The 19839-nt window shown below is 43.7% G+C and overlaps 1 protein-coding gene across 5 annotated transcripts in view; it reads right to left on the bottom strand.

Moving 5' to 3' along the window:
- The window catches only part of Sec10 (Exocyst complex component Sec10), a 408207-nt gene that overhangs the window by 251238 nt on the left and 137130 nt on the right, over nt 1–19839 (bottom strand). For all 5 annotated transcript variants that reach the window (XR_012885431.1, XM_075870759.1, XM_075870760.1 and 2 more), the window contains exon 13: nt 12228–12417. Coding sequence is in view for 4 of the 5 variants with exons in the window: in XM_075870759.1 (XP_075726874.1) it covers nt 12228–12417 (190 nt within the window). In the remaining variant the exon portion in view is untranslated. The remainder of the gene's footprint in view (nt 1–12227; nt 12418–19839) is intronic.

The following is a 19839-nucleotide window of genomic DNA, read 5'->3' on the forward strand; positions in this document are numbered from 1 at the left end:
AAGTGTTTCCAACGCTTTGCTAAGACGACACGGTGGTGGCACCTACCCCTCGCCTCGCGTTTTACACCTTATCACCTCCAAGATAAGCGCGCACGCAGTGCGCATGCTTCGTTTTCCAAGATAACTGTCAGATGGAGCTCATGTCTCGTGTGAATTGATTTGATGTGCTCGTCCGCTTCCACTGCCACTTGAGGCACTTTAACGCAGCGCCTCCAGAATACCATTCTCCGATTCTGTTGCGCAAAACATCAAATAAACGTTTTGTTCACTCTCTTCACACGAAAGACTATCGTCTTTCGACGGACGACATTTGCAGTGTAACATCCTGATACGGGGGCTAATTTCTTGCTTATGTGCGCATTGTTTCTGTTTGTAAACTACTGAGTTAAGGCAGTGCGAAGTGCAATGGGAATACACAATTTTTGTAGCTTTCCGTCTTAAGACTGAGCTGTGTTGCAACTGCACACCACCCGTCTGACTTGGGTGGGATCTCGAGTGGGTGCTGTGCCTTGAACATTCATGATGAGTTTAAGAGAGAAAATACTTTACATACGATACTAACATAGTGGAATCGAAAAATGGACAGATGTGAAGAGCCTTAGTGCTCTTCGGTGCGACGGCTTAAATTGGAAGGTTGGGAGCCCCACCCTCTCCCGCATTCTCCTCTCCATGTGGCCAGGAGTCAACCAATCCCGCAGGACTGGCGGGAGCCTAATGATGACCACGCCTGTGGCTCCAAAGTTCAATGGCCAGTTGAGGCTGGTTGGTTGAAGATGCATCAGGATGACCCTATTTGGGAAATGGCATCTCGTTGACAACGAATATGGACAGGGGAGGCTAGTTGTTGTTATAGTTAGTATGATGACAGCTTCACCGTTATTAGGTTATTATTTGCAGGGACGATTTATTAACTCGGTGTTTATGTACATTACACCATTCACTTTGAAATTGCTTGTGAAGGCATCTTTCGATCACATTTTCATTAACTGGCTGCACAGATTAATCATGTCACCGGATCTCACAGATATCAAGGAGTTCACCAAGTATAATGTGTAATTTTGCAGTTACAGATTTCAAACAGCTTTTTTTATGACCGCATTTTTTTCAGAAACTAAATTGCTTCACACTTGTCATTGGAATGACGGCCAATAATCACTTGTGTTATATCACGGTTTCAAAAACTAACCACTTTGTAAAGTGACATTGGTTTCCTTATTGCACCTTCCTAAACATTAAGCTTTACAACTAAACAGACTTTTTACAACTAAACAAACAAAACACCAACTTTGAGAAAATCATATCATATGATCATAAGGTTACAAAAAATAAAAAGGCTGCATATTTGCGCATTTCGCTACAAATGTCTTCCAAGGACGATAATTTTTTGCCGGCCACACTTCACGTGTCCTGGTCTTATTAGTGGCCATCTGTGCATCTGTGATGCTACAGTGGCAAGAAAGGTATTCCTAGTGTCGTGAACGCGTGCTTTACCCAGCGGCGACGCTGTTCGTAGCTGGCGCCTCGGCGAGTGGCAAGCCGTAGCAGTGGTTGATGGTGAGGTGCACCTGGCATGGCAGCACAACAGCGTCATGGTTTCGAAAATGCTACCCAATACATTTACTATAGCAGGTGATTTGAATGCTCACTGTTATCTCAGAGAATGATCAATGTCATAGAAAGTGAAGATTCTATTTTCGCAGACCACATAAAAAGTCTGTGAGCGCGACAAGCGAATGACTCTTTATTCTCTTTGATATCATCATCACCTGTACATCTTCTTCATCTAAAATGATCATCACCAGCGTGATTTTAGCTCGAGCCTGGCTGAATAAACCGGTTCCTCACAAGTGGTGGACTGTGCTTTTTGTTCCCTCAAGTCCTCTCGCCCGTTCTCGCTGGAGCTCCGCTTGGGTCGTCGCATACAACCCCCTGCCATGGCGTCCCAAGAAAACCCTGGCCCATCCAACGTCGCCGTCCTACTGCAGCCACCGCCACCCACTCCGCCCAACAACACTCGCCTGCGTGATCCACCTGTGTTTTCCGGTCTCCGAGGCGATGATGTCGAAGACTGGATCAAGAACTACCACCTTGTCAGCGATTTGAACAGGTGGGACAATCCACAGAAGTTGCGCAGCGTCCCATTTTACTTGTCCGATGTTGCGAAAACTTGGTTCTGGAACCACCACCCGGATCTTCCCGACTGGGACACTTTCGAGCAGCAAATTCGTCAGGTATTTGGTGCCCCTGCAGTTCGCACTGAAGCAGCAAAAAAGAAACTCGCCGAACGCACGCAGCTGCCAGGTGAATCTTACACCTCTTTTATTGAGGATGTCCTTGCACTGTGCAAGCGCGTTAACAACGGCATGTCTCAGAACGACCAAATACGCCACATTATTAAAGGCATTAACACCGTCGCCTTTAACGCCCTCGCCACGCAAAATCCAGCCACCACCCAGGACGTGATAACCATCTGTCAGCGACTTGACGAGCTTCAGTCACTTCACGTTTGCTACGCTGCCACCGACGTTCGTTTGCCTGCACCCCTCCACTTGCGCGCGTTTATTCACGACATCGTTCGTGAAGAGCTGCACGGGCGCTGCTCTTCCTGTGCTGCGGAAGTTACTTTACCTCCTGAAAAAGATAGCTTGCGAGACCTGGTTAAAGAAGAGATCGCCTCCGCATCGCGTGCGACGTGTTCCAACAGTCCCTGCGTGCGCCAGACGCGCACGTACGCCGAAGTTGCCGCGCTCTCTGCCGCACCCACCGTTTAAGTGCCTACAACAGCAGACCATACGCCTGTGGCTTCGTTATCACCGCCAGCGCGTGCACCACCTTACTACGCACCTCAGCGCCCACCTCGACCAATCTGTTACTACTGCAAAGTCGCCGTTCAGTGTCGCCTCTACGGCCCGCCTCCCATTCCACGAACGCCCACACGGAAACCTCCCCAATGCAGTTTTAGGAGGGGAAACTGCATCCCTTGGACAGCTAACAATTCCTCCAGAGCGGCCATCGAATTTGATAGTAGTGTTTGTAGAAGGTGTACGTGTTGAGGCTCTTGTAGACACTGGCGCCGCCGTTTCGATTATTCGTGCCGATTTTTGTTCCCGCCTTCGAAAAGTCACCACACCTTATGGCGGTCCACCTCTACGTGCGGCGACCAACGCTCTCATTCGTCCACTTTCACAGTGTACCGTTCGTGTCTGCATAGAAGGCATTCGTCATCACATTGTTTTCGCGGTATTTCGTGAGTGCACCCACGCTCTCATTCTTGGGTGGGATTTCTTGTCTTCTGCGCCCGCTTTCATATCATGTCATCAGCGCCTCCTGCATCTAAATGCCACTGACTCTTCTCCGGTTAAACACGATGGACGCATCCGCCTTGTCACCAAGTCAGGTTATGTACTTCGGCCATACATCGAAGAAATTATAAGTGTTAATTGCACCGACATTGTGGATGGCGACGTACTAATTCTCCCTTACGGTCATACCCTACGTAGGGGCATTGTGATCACACCAGGGCTTATTCGCTTCTTCGATGGGTCTACGTACCTAACCGCCATAAATCGAACGCCCGAGTGTATACTGCTCCCCTGTGGCTCAACAGTATCTTGCGCAGTCGACAGTAAGCCTGTTGCGATTGTTACTCTCTCGAACAACAACCACAACGATGTTCCGAAGCCACAATCACTGCCATTCAATGCCTCTGCCACACCTGTGCCCGCAACAATAAGCAATGACTTAACACCTGATCAAACTGAAGATTTGCGTGTCCTGTTAAATAGACACCGTTCTCTATTTGACGCGAACTCGCCCGCCCTCGGCATGACTACCACCGCTACTCACAGCATCCAGACTGACGGCTCTCGTATTGTACATCGGCGTCCATATTGCATGTCTCAGGCAGAACGTAAGATCATCGAGGAAAACGTCTCAGACATGCTACGACGCAACATCATACGTCCTTCCTCGAGTCCTTGGTCATCCCCAGTTTTTCTCGTTCAAAAGAAAGATGGGACAGTGCGTTTCTGCGTTGATTACCGTGCGCTAAACAAAATAACATGCAAGGATGTTTATCCCCTCCTTCGGATCGACGATGCACTGGATTCATTACAGGGCGCAGAGTATTTTTCTAGCCTCGACCTTAGGTCAGGCTACTGGCAGATACCAATGTCGGAGTCTGATAAAGAGAAGACCGCCTTTTCAACGCCAGATGGGTTGTACGAGTTCAATGTGATGCCTTTTGGACTCTGTAATGCGCCCGCCACCTTCGAACGCATGATAGACGGCGTATTGCGTGGTTTGAAATGGAAAAAATGTTTGTGCTATCTCGATGACATAGTAGTGTTTTCATCCACGTTCTCGCAGCATCTACAACGTCTTGACGAAGTCCTCACATGCCTTGCAAAAGCCGGTCTACAGCTTAACACCAAGAAATGTACCTTTGCTAGCAAGACAATCAAGGTTCTTGGCCACCTTGTTAGCAAAGAAGGAATTTGGCCCAACCCCGAAAAGCTTGCCGCTGTTCTCGATTTTCCTCGTCCAGTAAGCTTTAAGCTTGTCGACGATGCTTTATGTCGCTACATTTACCACATCGATGGCAACAAGTGGGTACCCGTCATCCCACGTTCTCTGCAACGTGAAGTTCTGGAAGCCTTTCATGATAATCCAACCGCCGCTCATCTAGGCTATCACAAGACTTACGACAAAATACGAAGTCGTTCTTTTTGGCCTGGCCTCTCTTCAGCCGTCGCTAAGTACGTCGCCTCCTGTGTTCATTGCCAACGGCGAAAACGACCGACAACTGCTCCGGCTGGCTTAATGCAACCTCTTCCTTGTCCCGCCTCGCCTTTTGAAGTCGTTGGAATCGACTTGTATGGCCCTCTTCCTATATCATCCAATGAGAATCGCTGGATTGTCACGGCCGTCGACCACCTTACCCGCTACGCAGAAACAGCTTCTATACCATCTGGGACTGCCACCGAGATCGCCGATTTCTTTCTTCGCCACATCTTTTTGCGTCATGGAGCTCCACGCATTCTCCTCAGTGATCGTGGCAAAGTCTTCCTATCTTCCATTGTCGAGCAAGTTTTGCGTGCCTCGAACACTGTTCACAAGACCACTTCTAGCTACCACCCGCAGACCAACGGATTGACTGAACGGTTTCATCGGACCCTATCAGACATGATCGCCATGTACATTCACCCCAACCACACGAACTGGGATGCAATTCTATCCTTCGTGACATTCGCCTATAATACGGCTGCTCAACGCACTACCGGCTTTTCTCCCATTTTTTCTCGTCCATGGTCGCTCGCCGAGTTTCGCTCTGGATGTCTCTTTCCTTTCGGCCCCTGCACCCTCGACGGCTCCTTTCTCTGAAGAATTCCTATCTCGTCTCGCACACTGCCGTCACCAGGCCCGTGTCAACACCGGCCTCTCTCAAGACACTCGAAAATCTCGCTACGACTCGTCTCGCCGTGTTGTGAGTTTTTCCCCTGGTGACGAAGTTCTTCTATGGACCCCACTACGCGTCCCCGGCCTATGTGACAAATTCATCAGTCGCTTCATTGGGCCATACACGGTGGTCGAACAGACATCTCCTGTCAATTACCGCGTTTCTCCTCTTAGCGCTAGTCCTGATCATCGTTGCCGAGGAACAGAGATAGTGCACGTATCTCGTTTGAAGCCTTATGCGCGACGCATTTCATAATACTGTTAAGCGACCAGGCGGCCGCTTTCACCGCGCGGGGGAATTAGTGTGAGCGCGACAAGCGAATGACTCTTTATTCTTTTTGATATCATCATCACCTCTACATCTTCTTCATCTTATATGTGGCAGACGGACATACAGTAATCCCTCGTTAACTCGAAGCCATCCAATCAGGGGAAAATTTCGAGATAGGCGGTATTTCGAGTTAAGCAAAACGCTGAAAATGTTCGCCCAGGTCACTGTAAAAGAAAAGCCAGTGCTGCTAGGAAAAGCTCCACTGCACAAAACAGCTACCGTAGTAAAGGCACAAGAATTCGGAAGGGAAAAAAATGCATGGTCATCTGCGTCGTTCACGGCCATCTCAACGATATCGGCGTCCGACAGCATTCCGGTCTAGGTTAAAGATGTCCTTGTCCGCGTACTCCTTTTGCAGCTCGGCTAGGCGTAGCTTGCGCCATGCGTCTGCAGCCTGTTCGTCAACAATGCCGCTTTCGCCATGGATAGGCTTCGATGACACGTTATTTCGCGTCTTAACCCGCTCGAACCAGCCATTGCTGCAACTGAAATCCGCGTGACCCATCTGCAGTGCCAAAGCGTCTGCTTTCTCCATCATCATTTGGGTTGTCACGGGAAGATTGGCTGCTCGAACGTTTTGAAGCCACAACAGAAGTGCTGCTTCGACGTCCGGGAATTTGGACGCTCGAATGCGCTTCCGCTTGCTTGAGAAGCTTTGCTCGAAGCCTTCCAAAACCTTTTGTTTGTTCTTAAGCACTGTCGAGAGGGTTGACAAAGGGATGCCGAATTCTTTGGCGATGCACGACTTGCTTCGACTTGCTTTTTCCACTTCCTTGATTAGCGCGACTTTTCTCTCCAACGTCAGAGATTTGCACTGCTTTGGGCGGGACATCTTGGTCGATATTCGGAAGCGTCCGTTGCACAGACCACTCACCACTCAGCAAAACTGAGCTCAAGATGCGTCGTGCACAGATCGCGAGGAAAACAAAGTATACCAGCTCGCACATGCAAGGGCTAGGTTGCGTACTGACGGGCGCATGCTGCACACGCCGCCCACCGCGCATAAGTCGCGCGCAGGTGCGCACACGTGATCACTCCCACAGTTGCCTGACAAGGCTGATAGGAAACGGCTGCGTCCGCGGGAATTTCAAATTCGCCCTTCACGACTGCGTTCGGCACGTATAGTAAGAGCTAAGCGTTCGCACGGAGCCCTCGTTTCCTGTTGGGAGTAGACTTTGCTTTCTGCCCTCCCTGTCAAGATTTCGAGATATCCACTGTTCCCTCCGGAAAACGTTTCGAGATAAGAGGGGGCAAATACATAGCACCTATGGGAGGTTAATGCACGGCGAAAAAAAGTTTCGACTTAACCGAGATTTCGAGATATGCGAGTTCGAGTTAACGAGAGTTTACTGTATTTTTGGCTGTGCACGTAATTTTGGAAGTCTTGACATGCAATTTTACTCGCAATGCAGTTTTAAAAGTGCAGTATTTCTTTTAAGTGCTCAAATTGTGAACAAATGCGCTTAGAGTGTTTCTATCTATCGATCATTCAACCACCTACGTATGCCCGAGTGCTGTAGTTGCTTCTGCATAGCCTGGTATAAACCAAAGTTACCAAATGAGTATGTGAGTGTATGGTGAACTCGAGTCACAGGTCAGGAAATGTATAACGTTATATTCTTGTCTGTATGTCATAAAATACTTTCCCTCAGTCACATGTCGCTCATATCCGCATACCACATGAATACCAAGGAATGCTGGATATGTGCGCCGCAAGCACGTTTGAAGAAAAGCACTAGATGCCTGTTTCTCAGAAAATTTCAATAGGTGCAAAGAATGAAAATTACGCATATAGCCGAAGTAACTTATCACAAAGCCCCACTGATGGTTTAAGATTCTGCGGAAAATAATTCTAGTAGTGATGTAAGGCCCATGAAGTTGCAGTGTTGGTCGACTGCTTTTATAACAATGCAATAAGCATTACAAATACACTACTATGACTCTATATTTAAGCGTTGCATGCATTGCAAGTACCGTAGCATGCAGTTCGTTCGATGAAACTTCGTTATATTGTCACGAAGCAAAGGACGACGAAGTTGTCTATAAGGAAAACAAGTTTATTGGAGCGAACCTGTGCTCCCCTAACAACTGAAAGAATATACAGGCGGCGAAGCAGCGGCCGGCAAAACGACGTGCACGCTAGTGAGCGTCGGCGATCGAATGTCGCGGCATCGGCTGTGCGAGAATTTATATCCCTCGGCGCGAGGGTTTCTCGAATAGTCGAATTGTATCGAGAACGCCGTGATAGCGTTTGTTCGAAACGCTGTTCGTTCGGAACGCTCGAAGCGCTGTTCGGTAGCGTTTGTTCGAAACTCTTTGAAAACAGTGATTCGGAACGCTCGAAGCGCTGTTCGATAGCGTTTGTTCGAAACGCTGTGAAAACAGTGATAGCACAGGCCGGCGCAGCCAGGCCGAAAAAACAAAACACAAATAAACAAACCCAATGCATGGTTCGCGGCAATATGCTTTAGCGTAGGTATACAGTGAAATCTTGGTATAACGAACTTCAGAGGGCTGTGCCAATTAATTCATCATTTTGAAAGGTCATTATAGTAAAAACCCATAAATTAACCACAAATACTTAATTTCTGCAGACCAAAACGACTTACCTTTACAACGGTGGGTCCATGAACTCGCTTTTAACGAGAAAATAACTCATGCACAAGTGAACAACAGAAAATGCACGTTTACTTTGAAGAAGCCGGGTTCTTTTTTTTTACGCATGCAGCACAAACGTTGCAGCACGAAGGGTCTCAGCTCATCCACATTTCTGTGGTACAATTTGGTTCTTTGGTCAAAACAGCCTGCTTTTTACCTTTCAGTTGCCGAAGAATAACCACTTCCTCGCTTAGCGAAAACTGATTCCACCTCTTTGTCGCAAGCAGAGAAACTCATTCACCACATTCACTCATTCACTCAGCACCATTCACTCATTCACTCAGCACCACAGCACGAACGCCGATTTGCTTTGCAGACGCTGTAAGTAATCGCAGAAAAGAGATGAACAAGACTGACAAACAAGGCCTCCTAGTTCTAGAGCACATGTAGAAGTGACAAAAAAAAAAAAAAACGCGAAGCTTCAGAACAGGCTGTCATCGCCTGTTCTGAAGAAAAAAAAAAAGTGCTGAAAAAGAAAATTTCTCCTATTTCGATTTCTGCTTCCTCACTGTGTCAGGTTTTCCGCGCCTATGCTTCCTGCTCTGCGACTCTCACTCTGACCTTTGCCTCGCTGACTTTGCTTCCCGTGTAGCCCTCGCCTCTGCGCTTGTACAGCTGCAGTGTCGGTGCTTCAATAAAAAAGAAAAAAAAAAAGTCACCCTATTGTTTTTTTTTTCCCCTTCGCACTGTCTCACGTTTCCGGAGAAGCCGATAGTTATAGCGCGAGAACAGAACGACGACAAAGAGAAAAGCAGGACATGAACGCTCTTTGTCGTCGTTCTGTTCTCGCACTATAACTGTCGTCATGTCATACCAACTATCCCAAATTGCCACAGTTTTGAAAAGCAAGGCGTTCGCTTTGTCATCTACTTGCGTACTGCTCCAGTGATCGCGATGGATTTCAGAACATGAGTTCGTAGTACTGAGGTGTTTTTAATATAACGCAGAACCAAATTAATGCTCGTTTTTCTGAAAAGTTCGGTATCCTGAAGTACGTAGTAGCGAAATAGTTTTACATTGAAATTATAAGCAGTCAGCATGGGATTTTTTAAAGGTTCCTTAATCTGAAAATTTGTTAATGTGGGGTTTGTTCTACCGAGACTTCACTGTAATTGTGAGATAAATCGTAGGGTAGGCTTTAGGTGTCACGCCACGTCCCTCGTGAGCCCTCAATTAGATAAACTACTCAATCAACTCAAAGAAATATACTATATGCATCTCATAACACAACGTTCAAAGCACAAAATATAGTGTCGCATGACCTTTATTCCCGCCATGTGTGAGGTCCACCAAAATCTTTTTCCATGAAAATTTCGAACGCTTGGTGCTCTCTAACATGCACCGACATTGCAGAACACATGGGCCTGTGGCAGTTCACCTCTATCGAAATGCAACCGCCGTGGTCGGGATCGAACCATTGCAAGGGCAGCGCAAGTAGTGGGCATGGGGGGGGGGGGGGGGGGGGCTGGAGCCTCCCCCAATTTTAGCCTGCCCCTCCCCCCACCTCATTCCTTCCCCCGCCCCCTCCTCCCTCAAAGAAATTCACTTATTGTGGGTGCTTGGATTACTTTACCCCTCCGGTAAAGCGCCGCCCCTGATTGAACTCGCGTCGTTTGAGTCAGCAGCCGAGCACTGTAACCGTTATACCACTACAGCAATCTCCCTGCTGCGTAGACAGAAAGAAGCACGAAGCGACGAAGTTCTTTATGACGAGCCCGCTAAGTGAGCTCATATGATTAAAATCTAAATGCAAAGGGAAAAAAGAATATGCCTGCATATTCTCTGCAAACGAAAATTGAAGAAAGGAGGAGGTTAAAGGCACCAATTTCCTGTATAACTTCGATCCGACACCGATATTTTGGTAGCTCTTGCAATTTTGTTACGAGCTGGCGTCTTCAAAAGTTTGCATTAGGTTCACGTGCAACTGAATATCTTTGTACCTGCTCCAAGGCACCATGCGTAAAAAAGAAGTTGTTTTGTGTCATTACGCAAAGGAAGTCATGAAAAGATAAGGTATCTCACTATTCGGAGCTTTTGTGGTGCTAGTACAACTGCAAGAGTAGGGGCAAGACATCAAGAGAGGTTAATACGTGTGCATAAATTCCATTTCGCCGTTTCTTCAATTACTTCTACTTAGCCATTTTTTTTTTGCTTGATTGATATGCGTGTCTCTTTCTTTTGCACTGTTTACTCACAGTCTATGCCAAAATGTCTGTCCTCACGTCTTTTTCACTGTTTGTTATATTTTAAGTCCATAATACTATAAACACTTTAATGGTCTGTGAGTATTCTTATGATTGTATTCAAATATGATTGTGTGAAAAATAATGTTATTTAGCTGAAACTGGAAGCCTGAATAATTTGCATCTTTGTTCTTAGCGTGCTATATTGCATGCCGCCAGTATGTGGCATCCTGAAGGCGCTAACCTGCCGCATAGTCCTCAGACCTTTTTCCTCGTTTATAATTCATCAGGGCCATGTGGGCGATCACAACAAGCTTATACCAAAACCACAATAATTGGTTTTAATGCGAGGAACCCGTCAGGGCGCTGGCTGATGCGTGTGAACAAAGCGTGCCAGCAAGCGACTGCATCCTCTAGTGGTTGTATTGTAAAATCTTTCAGCCTCGCCACCTCGTTCACTAAGAAAACCTCTAATGATGCTGTTCTCACACCATTTTAGTCCTGCCAGTAGGCCGCAACGTATCGTCATCAGAGGATTTTTTCATGTATAACGTCGAGTTTTCAGCGCAGCGTAAGAAATACTAAGGTGTTTAGAATTACGTATCTATATATTTTCTAGTAAAGGAGCACACCACCTAATACTTAAGTAGTGGTGTTGCGGGCTAAATGTGAGTAGTATTTGCTTTTTGATCAATAATCTTCACAAGTATGAATGTAGCCACTAGTTCAAAATGGCTGGGCATTCATCAAGTGCTTAACTTTGACTGGGTGGCTAAATTGTGTGCACAGACAGATGGATGAATGGACAGACGGACGGACAGACAGACCAAATTTCTGTGTTCAAGTATCCCAATAAATACTAATGTCTTTAATAAAAACTAAATTTGATTGATTGTTATAAAATGCCGTAATATATTTAACAATCATTTGCGATGCATGGAAAGCAGATTGAATATGTGTTATAGCAATAGCATTGAAGAAAACAAAGACATCTTAAAGATCTAGATTTGTTTGGTTCTGCAATCCTCTTTTAGATAACTGTTTTAGCGTTTCCAATGATGTCACACAGATCAAGGCAATCGCTTGCAAAGTGGCATCAATTCACCGATTTTACGAAGGAAACATGCAATGGGGTATTGTAACGTTTGATTGGTGAGCATTCAAAATGAGAGGCAATACTTTACTCTGGTCCCCTACTACTTGCCACACGACAGTGGACCAAAAATTAAGGTCTACAGTGTGCCTTCAAAACACGACAACGGTTTTCTTCTGTCATAAATAGTCAATTTTTCTTCAATTTTACACAAGACACACTACTAAAAAAACTATTGGACTTTAAAATCATGTATAAATCAAACAGAACAGTGACATATATTTGCTAAACATGAACACTGACAAATAAGATGCTATCTGTAACTAATAATTTGCTTGAAATAAATAGGGGTAATTAGTTCATGATACTTTTGAGAATGAACTATCTTGAACACACAGCACCGATGAGAGAGGCTTGCGAGTGTTTGTCTCCATTGTTTGGGTCGTGCTTCAAAGACCTTAAAATTAGCACTGCTTACAATGTGATGCAAGAGAGAAAAACTGACTTTGGTAGTCTCAATGACATCCTCCACTTCGGGCTTGAAGTCTGTTTTCTTCTGTTCCGTCTGGAGGATGCAGTGCACCCAGCCAATAATGGCCGCCAATGAACGATCCAAACCAGTGTCCATCTTGATCTCCATCTGCTCAGTGAGTTCACGCTTCTTCTGCAAACACACACCATGCTCGGGAGTAGACCTATTGAAAAGTTCACAGATTGCTGGAATGGTGTGCTGCACAGTTCAAATGACACACACAAAGACAACATGACCGCATGCACCCTCTTCCATCTATCGCCATTTGAGAATACAATAAAGTGAAACACTAGTTGGAAGAAATAAAAGAAAACTGCTAGGTCAGTACTGCCATCTATGAAGCGCCATACAAACTACCTTGCAAATGAGCTTGCACAATTCAGAATGCTCATGGAGAGATTATCTCATGCGAAAATGCTAAATGTACATTCAAGTTTACATTTTTCCAATATGAGAAAATTACAAAAACACAACAGAAAAAAAAACTATCTCAGATGTGGCTTTTTGGGAAAATCGGTTACATTCGAAGGGATTACAGTGCTTGAAAGAACAATGAAAAAAAAACACTGTTTCTTCTTGTATTACCCTTTTAATATACTGAAGAACTTGGAGAGTTTCACCTTCAAGATTAGAACACAATGGTGTAATTGGGCCTTGTGCACATCACCTTCTCAATTGCTAGCCTAGCTTCACTTCTGTACAAGTAACATTGGTCATTTAAAACTACCCCAAAATGTCTACTGCAAGCACAGTCGCACAGTGCCCCCATACGCATTCATAAGTAGGGGTGTGCAAATATTCAAAAATTTCAAATGACAAATCAAGTAACATTCTATTCAATTCGGTACCAAATACTGCATCTTGAGGACACCAAATATTCTTTCTAAAATATTTTTTTAATAATTAGCAACAAAAAATGCTGAAAGGAACAAAATGTCTGGAACAGTGAGAGGGCAGCTTTTCCATCATCCAATTGCCTAGACACATGCAGCCCGTCATGTACTTAAGGTGCTGTCGACACAACACTGATCACAGAATGAAGGCATTTCTTCTTAAAGCTCTAACGTAATCAATCCACTATTCTCATCATGACATTGGTGATACTGTGAGCTCTTGCTTGAAGTTTATATGCCAGTTTTATTTACCCACTGCACCAATAGTGCCACCTTGAATATTATCAGAGTCATTGCTACATTTCAGCCTGCAGTTGCAAAATATTTTGAAAGGTCTAGTTGCTGCTGTATACAAGCTTTCCCCAGTTTCAATTATTGTGGTTAAATAATTCTGTCAGCTAAAAGTAGTTGAAATGTTGCTTTGTTAATGTTTAAGAATATTCGTTTCAAATAATGTGCTGTCAAATTTTTGAGCTGTTCTAAAAATTGCTACCCTACCAAACTAGGGTTGCTTTAAGAATGATTCGTTTACTAGTTGAAAGACTCTTCGAACGGAGTTCAATTTATACTCATACTTATTTAAGTGTCATCACTATTCAATTTGTAAGTTATTTGATGCAAAAATTCACTGCTCTCACAATCCTATGCTTAAAGTTACAGGCAAAACTACAGAGCTGCTCACTTTGTTGATGCTTTTGCTTCTGATGGTGATTAGATATGTCTGAGTGCTAAAAAATGAATGGGCCTTTGAAATTACTACTCAATGCGCAATTCACACTTTTTCACACTTGCCATGATTCCACATTTCTAACAGGCAATATTAAGTGCACTAAGGAAATTCACCTCCTCAGAAAGCATTCATTGGAGTTTTTTTTTTTTTTTTTTTTTTTTTTTCAAAGCAGTTTTAAGCAATGACGTGGCTCTGTGACAAAACGCATGCACTCACGATGCAAAAGACCTGGGTTATAATCTCAGTCGAACTGAAGATTTTTACTACTAATTTTATTTTCATCTTTTCTGATTTTTCAGTAGTGAACAATACTGATGCCGACACAGACACAGACTCCGATCTCTACTTTAAAAATTTTGCAATAAAAGTGCTTTAACACACTCGTGTTAAAATCACCTCTCTTATTTTTAAAAGATGCGTGGCAAGTGCGAAAGTGCACATAACGCAAATACAGGAGAGGACGTCACATAAAAATCATGCATAAATCGCTACATCGTGAATTTCGTTGCTGTCCACAAAGGCTCACGTATTCTCCACCAGGCGAAAATTAGGCACATTGTCCTCTGTGGGGAGTCAGGGACACAACATACCAAGTTTCACAAAATTTCATAAAACCAATGAGCTGAAAATAAGATAAGAACCCACAGGAATTCGTGAAGTCACCCTTGGAGATTCAGGCGTGAAATTAAATAATACTTTGACCTTGAATTTCTCTTCTGTTCAAGAAGCTACTATTATGGCAGTACAGTTTTCACAGCATAATTTATTTCTGATTCACTGCTTCATTTCTACTCTTTATGTGCCATGGGGAAAATAAGTTGCACTAGGGTGATTCTACAAAAGGTTGAACATGCATGTCCGTACGGTATTTCTGTCTTGTCTGGTTTTCTCATATGTTATGTGGGTATATTTGAGGTATACAAAACTGAAAATGTAATTTCCATAAGCTGATTCTAGTGCGCCTCGCTACTGCTTGCCGCAACACTTCATAATTTTGCAGGCGAACGTGGTGCGCACTGTAGACTTGTGCCAAAATTTTTTCTTCTTGTTTTAATACACATTACAGTAAATTACATGCATGCTTTCCTTAAGCTGTCTGCAGAACTAAAAATTCTGAAAGAAAACGGCTAACTCGGTCAAAATGAAAAAAAGTTTGGTATATTTGATGCGCCTTGGCGCACTTTTTATTTGACACGAAAATTTCAAAATAATTTCCAATATAGAGCAATATATTTTCAACATTCTTGCAAAAGCTTGTTTTCCTAAATGCAGCATGATAAGACAAAGAATAGTTAAAGGAGCAAGTTTTTTCAAAAAAGCTCATTTAAAAAAAAAAACAGGTCCCAATCTTCACCAAAATTTTTTATCGAAATCCGCTTATGTAACTCAATACTTGATTTCAATATTATATGTCCTCATTTGCTTTGTTCACGAAATTAAGCGAGCCAAAAAGGCCTTGCTGAATGTGCTGCCTTCAATGCTGTGATGACACCTTTTGGCTTGTTAACACTTACGCCGTTTCATAAAAAAAATTAAAAAAAGAGCAAAATAGCAGCAACGGTTTGTACAAACTAGCAAAGATATACGTGTGTCTTTTATTATGACATTCTGCTTTGTATTCTTGAATTCAAAACAGAATCTGACACTTCTGGGGCTCTCGAACAAGTTTATTTAGTTACCACTCAGAAAGGTTTGATTTGATCGCCCTTCTCGCTGGATGAAGAAAAGATTTCCTTTAGATGCATAAAACTATGCTGGCAAACCTCGTCGGTGTCATGAATAGCCTGAGCTTCTGGCAGTAGCTTATGTAGATGTGCAACATCCAAAACGTTTATGCAACGAAATTTTTTTTTCCTAGCAATGTTCTTCTTGTGAACGCGCAAATAATCGGCACAGAATACTTAGTCTGAGCTATGAGCTCCATGCATTGTGCATACTGAACAGCTATACCAAATTGAGACGTTTGTACTGAACAGCGCCGCACTCGTTCTGCCGCTTCTCCTGCAGTGCTCCAGTGACTCAAGAACGCCACGTTGTTTCACCTTTTAAGAAGAGGACCGTCTAAAGTTCTTACTTTAATAACGTATGGCCCACCCTGTGAGTTGAAGGACAAAGTTTGTCTCGTGCTGCCGGTGCCCTTGTGCAGTTCTTCATTTTAGATGTGAAAGTCACACTTCGAAGGTGGCAAAGTGATGGAGGCGAGGAACCTTAGATTTAGGTGCATGTTAATGAACAACAGGTGGCCGAAATTTTGAGAGCCCTTCGCTGCCACGTTCTCATAATGATGTGGTGGTTTTGCGACATAAAACGTCAGCTTCACGTTTTCAAACAGCTGAAACGCCGGGGTCAAGGTAATACAAGAAGTAGTTATCTGAGAGTGACACGGAGGAGGTGATAACGAGAAACAAAATGAATGGCTCGGTAGATGGCTCAGGTATTGCCTCCAAAAGCTTATTTACGTACGTTGTTCATAGCACTACATGGTTGAAGGTCCCTTTATCTACTGCACAAGGCGCAAGGAAAACAGGCAATGAGAAAGCACCTCCCTAATGGCACATCTGCTCATTATGAAAGCCAGCAGTTAAAAATAAGGCTTCCTTGGCGCTAATTACATAAGCTGTACTGTGTGCCCCTGGCTGGTTTTGGCAGGATCTCTATAATACATAATAAAAAACAGAAATGAATGAACTTTTCATACATACTAGTTTCATTAAAGACTCATGTTGTGCAAGCAATATAAATAGTCAAATTTAAGATTGCAGGACCAAATTGCATTTGAGTTTCTAAAGATCCACTTCTATCTGCCCAGAAAGAAATAGAGAAATTACGAGATGTACAAAATGCACTGCAGTCCAACTCTTTTGTTACCATGTGAAAATGGTTATTTTTCGTATGTCCCAGAAATATTGTTTTTGCCAGTTTGAAAATTACTCTAGGACAAATTGCAGCATATCAAATTCTGCTAAATGTAATGCTGTAATGTTTCGAAAAACATATTTTGTAGAGCACCTAAAATATTTTAGAATAAATAAAAATGTGAAAAGTGTATAATTTTTGGTTGCCAGCTGGTAAACAGTGCAATGAAAACGGTATAAATGCAAAAACATTCAAAACAAAAAATTCAGAATATACATTTTGAAGATGAATGATCCAGGCACAGTATAAACAATACTAAATGTTGTAGGAAATGTTTCTATTCACACAGACAAAGAAAATCGGAAGCCCGGTGCTGCTTCGTTGCTCCTGCCATGCTGTGAAGCATCGCTTGGTTTTTTTTTTTTTCAGACACAAGTGAACTCGTACACTTTTCTCAATAAATTGTTATTTTTTTTGCGATAAAAGCCTCCTGGTGTTAAAATATAGGTGGATACTAGTGACGTGCATAATACCTCTGTAAGCAAGATGTCCAATGAACTTCGCTATTTCGTCTAGCGTAACCTCTTTTCATAAGCCACCTCACTCAACATAGGTGGGCGTTCCTATATATGCATGCAGGCATATTTCTTAGCATTTTGTACATCGTATTAAAAAAAAAATGACATAGCATGAAGTTGTAAAATGTTTTATGCTGCTCTATAGTCAGGGCGAAGATGTCCCCGGTGGCCTCCTTGTCGTTAATAGGCGCTCTGCATCCGGCGGCAGCACACCACGGCCTAGCGAAGTGTGGACCTCACACGTAACCAGAGTAGCTATAAGATTGTGCACAAAGGTCAGTGGCTACGCACTTGCGGCAGAAAAGACAACTTGAGGCCATAAAGAAAAAAAACCCATGAACGGCTGCGGATGCCTCAGGCTGACACAAAACATTGTCACCCCAAGACTTGAAACTGGGGTTCTGTCATCCACAGACTAAGCTCATCTGCACTCGTTTCAGGTGAGGTTGCAAGACAGTTTTGAGCTGTGCCTGTGTTTTGCAGCGCTGATGAGGGCTCATGCGCGCATGACGATGACACCATAGGAACGACTAGTGGCACTAGATGTGACTCTGTGTCTGATATAACGATACAAGCAAAACCAAAGCTTCTGGAGACTGGCTGAAAAGGCCAGCTCAATATTTTAAGCATGCGACGGACATTCAGAAATATTTTTTGTAAAGTAAATTTTGCCTGACTCTCAGCAACAGCTCTTTATTGAATACATAGCTGGCATGAATTTCCAGAAAATATTACTGCTCAACACTGTCCAATTCCAAATCTGACTCTTTAATTCGATATTTGGCTTGCAAAGGTTCTTTTGATTATAGACCTTCCATGCTACTGTAGCATAATCACGAGGAGCAAGCATTTCTGACAAGTTCGCCAGCCAGTGCATTTTTCCAACAACACATGCACACTGGTTCATGCAAACGCCTTTCAAAAACCACTATGTTGCCAAAACGGGCAAATTCAAATTGATTCTGAAAATTGAGTGGCTGGACCAGCTACTGGGAAGTGTTCGGTCCACAAGGAACAAATTTAACATGCCAAAATCGACGAACCAATGCGTCGATCACCTGTGATCGATTTGAATAGACGTGGTGATGGAAGAGTTGATAGGCACCACCTTTGAAAAGTTTAAACATTACGATTCAACAAAACTTCCCCAACAAAAACCTGCATATGGCCATGTCATGCAGAAAAGTAGTTCCTTGATATAAAGCATAGTGTAGCATCGCACGTCTTGCAGTAAATGTAAAAGCTTGTTTTACGTTGGTGTCAACTAAGATAGCACAAGGCTAAGCTGACTGATGTTTCGAGCTGGTTCGCATCGTGATTGCTCTCAGATCAAGAAGCAGCCATCCTCATAGTCACAGCTGCTCGTCAAATCGATAAATTTAGTTGCAAACACACTAGAAGAATGTCAATACAAAGCTCCCTGCAACATCAACAGAGACGCCAGATCCGACAGATATCCGGTCATGTCAGCGTGCAACTGTGGCCAACGATTAGCCTTTCGTTGATTAGCAGACGTTAAGCAAGGACTTATTCTGTAGTATAGGCACACTCATTTCTTTTCCCATGGTGTATCTATTTATTTATGCTTGTGTGAAATGAAGATTGTGCTTATGTCGGCCCTTCTTGCCTTCATGTGTTCCTTCTGCTGACTCAAGTGAAACGTGCCGGGTGCTTATGCCCATGGTGACACCATGGCATAAGCACCATGGCCTTAGATCTGGGCCGACTACATTCACGTACATGTGAAACACAGCTATACTTTAAACAAATTCTAGCACTTAAAACACAAAGCCAAATTCCCCTCGATGTAACAGGAAACAGGATTTCTATATAGAGCATTAGTTTCTTAAAATAACCACAAGAAAAAAGCCACCAATAGAAAGGTTCAAGGTTAAGATTAAACTGATTATCCATAAAAAAAAAATACTGCTTTTGTTGGAGCATGTGAAATAGACAAACTTAGCAGATATGAGCATAACATTTAAATAATCATATTAATATTTAAACAACCAACCCTTCTGGTCACCGTGACGATTAATTTCGGGAGCACTTGCAACGGATTGTATTGATAGAGACGAAAGAGGCAAGACAAACACACTTTATACAAAGGACAGATGAAGCAAATACACAAAATTCGCATTAATGCAGTAAAAAAATAAACTGACACTATATGTACACACTAGTCTGTTATGGACTGAAACCAAAACTAGCTACAATATGTGTTAGCGCCAACTCTAACTTTTGCCAACATCTATCCAAGATGGCGTCTCGGTAATGAAACGTTCTTACAATTCACATCACGTTTCCAGGTCAACCGTGTGCCCATTTGTTGCGCCGATTGTTCGTCGATTCTGTCGCCGATGTCCTCTTCCCGAGTTCCTATGATCGCGGTCCTTTTCTGCCAAACGAGCCCCTCGACCTCATTGCCGATTGGTTCCAATCGTCATTTTCTCTGGCTCGGTTCGGCTACACCTAACTCATCAATGGCGTCGTGACTGTCGTGCGGGCTGCATCTGTTCTGGTGCAAA

Source organism: Rhipicephalus microplus, chromosome 8, assembly GCF_043290135.1.
Source record: "Rhipicephalus microplus isolate Deutch F79 chromosome 8, USDA_Rmic, whole genome shotgun sequence".
In the NCBI taxonomy this organism is placed as follows: Eukaryota; Metazoa; Arthropoda; class Arachnida; order Ixodida; family Ixodidae; genus Rhipicephalus; species Rhipicephalus microplus.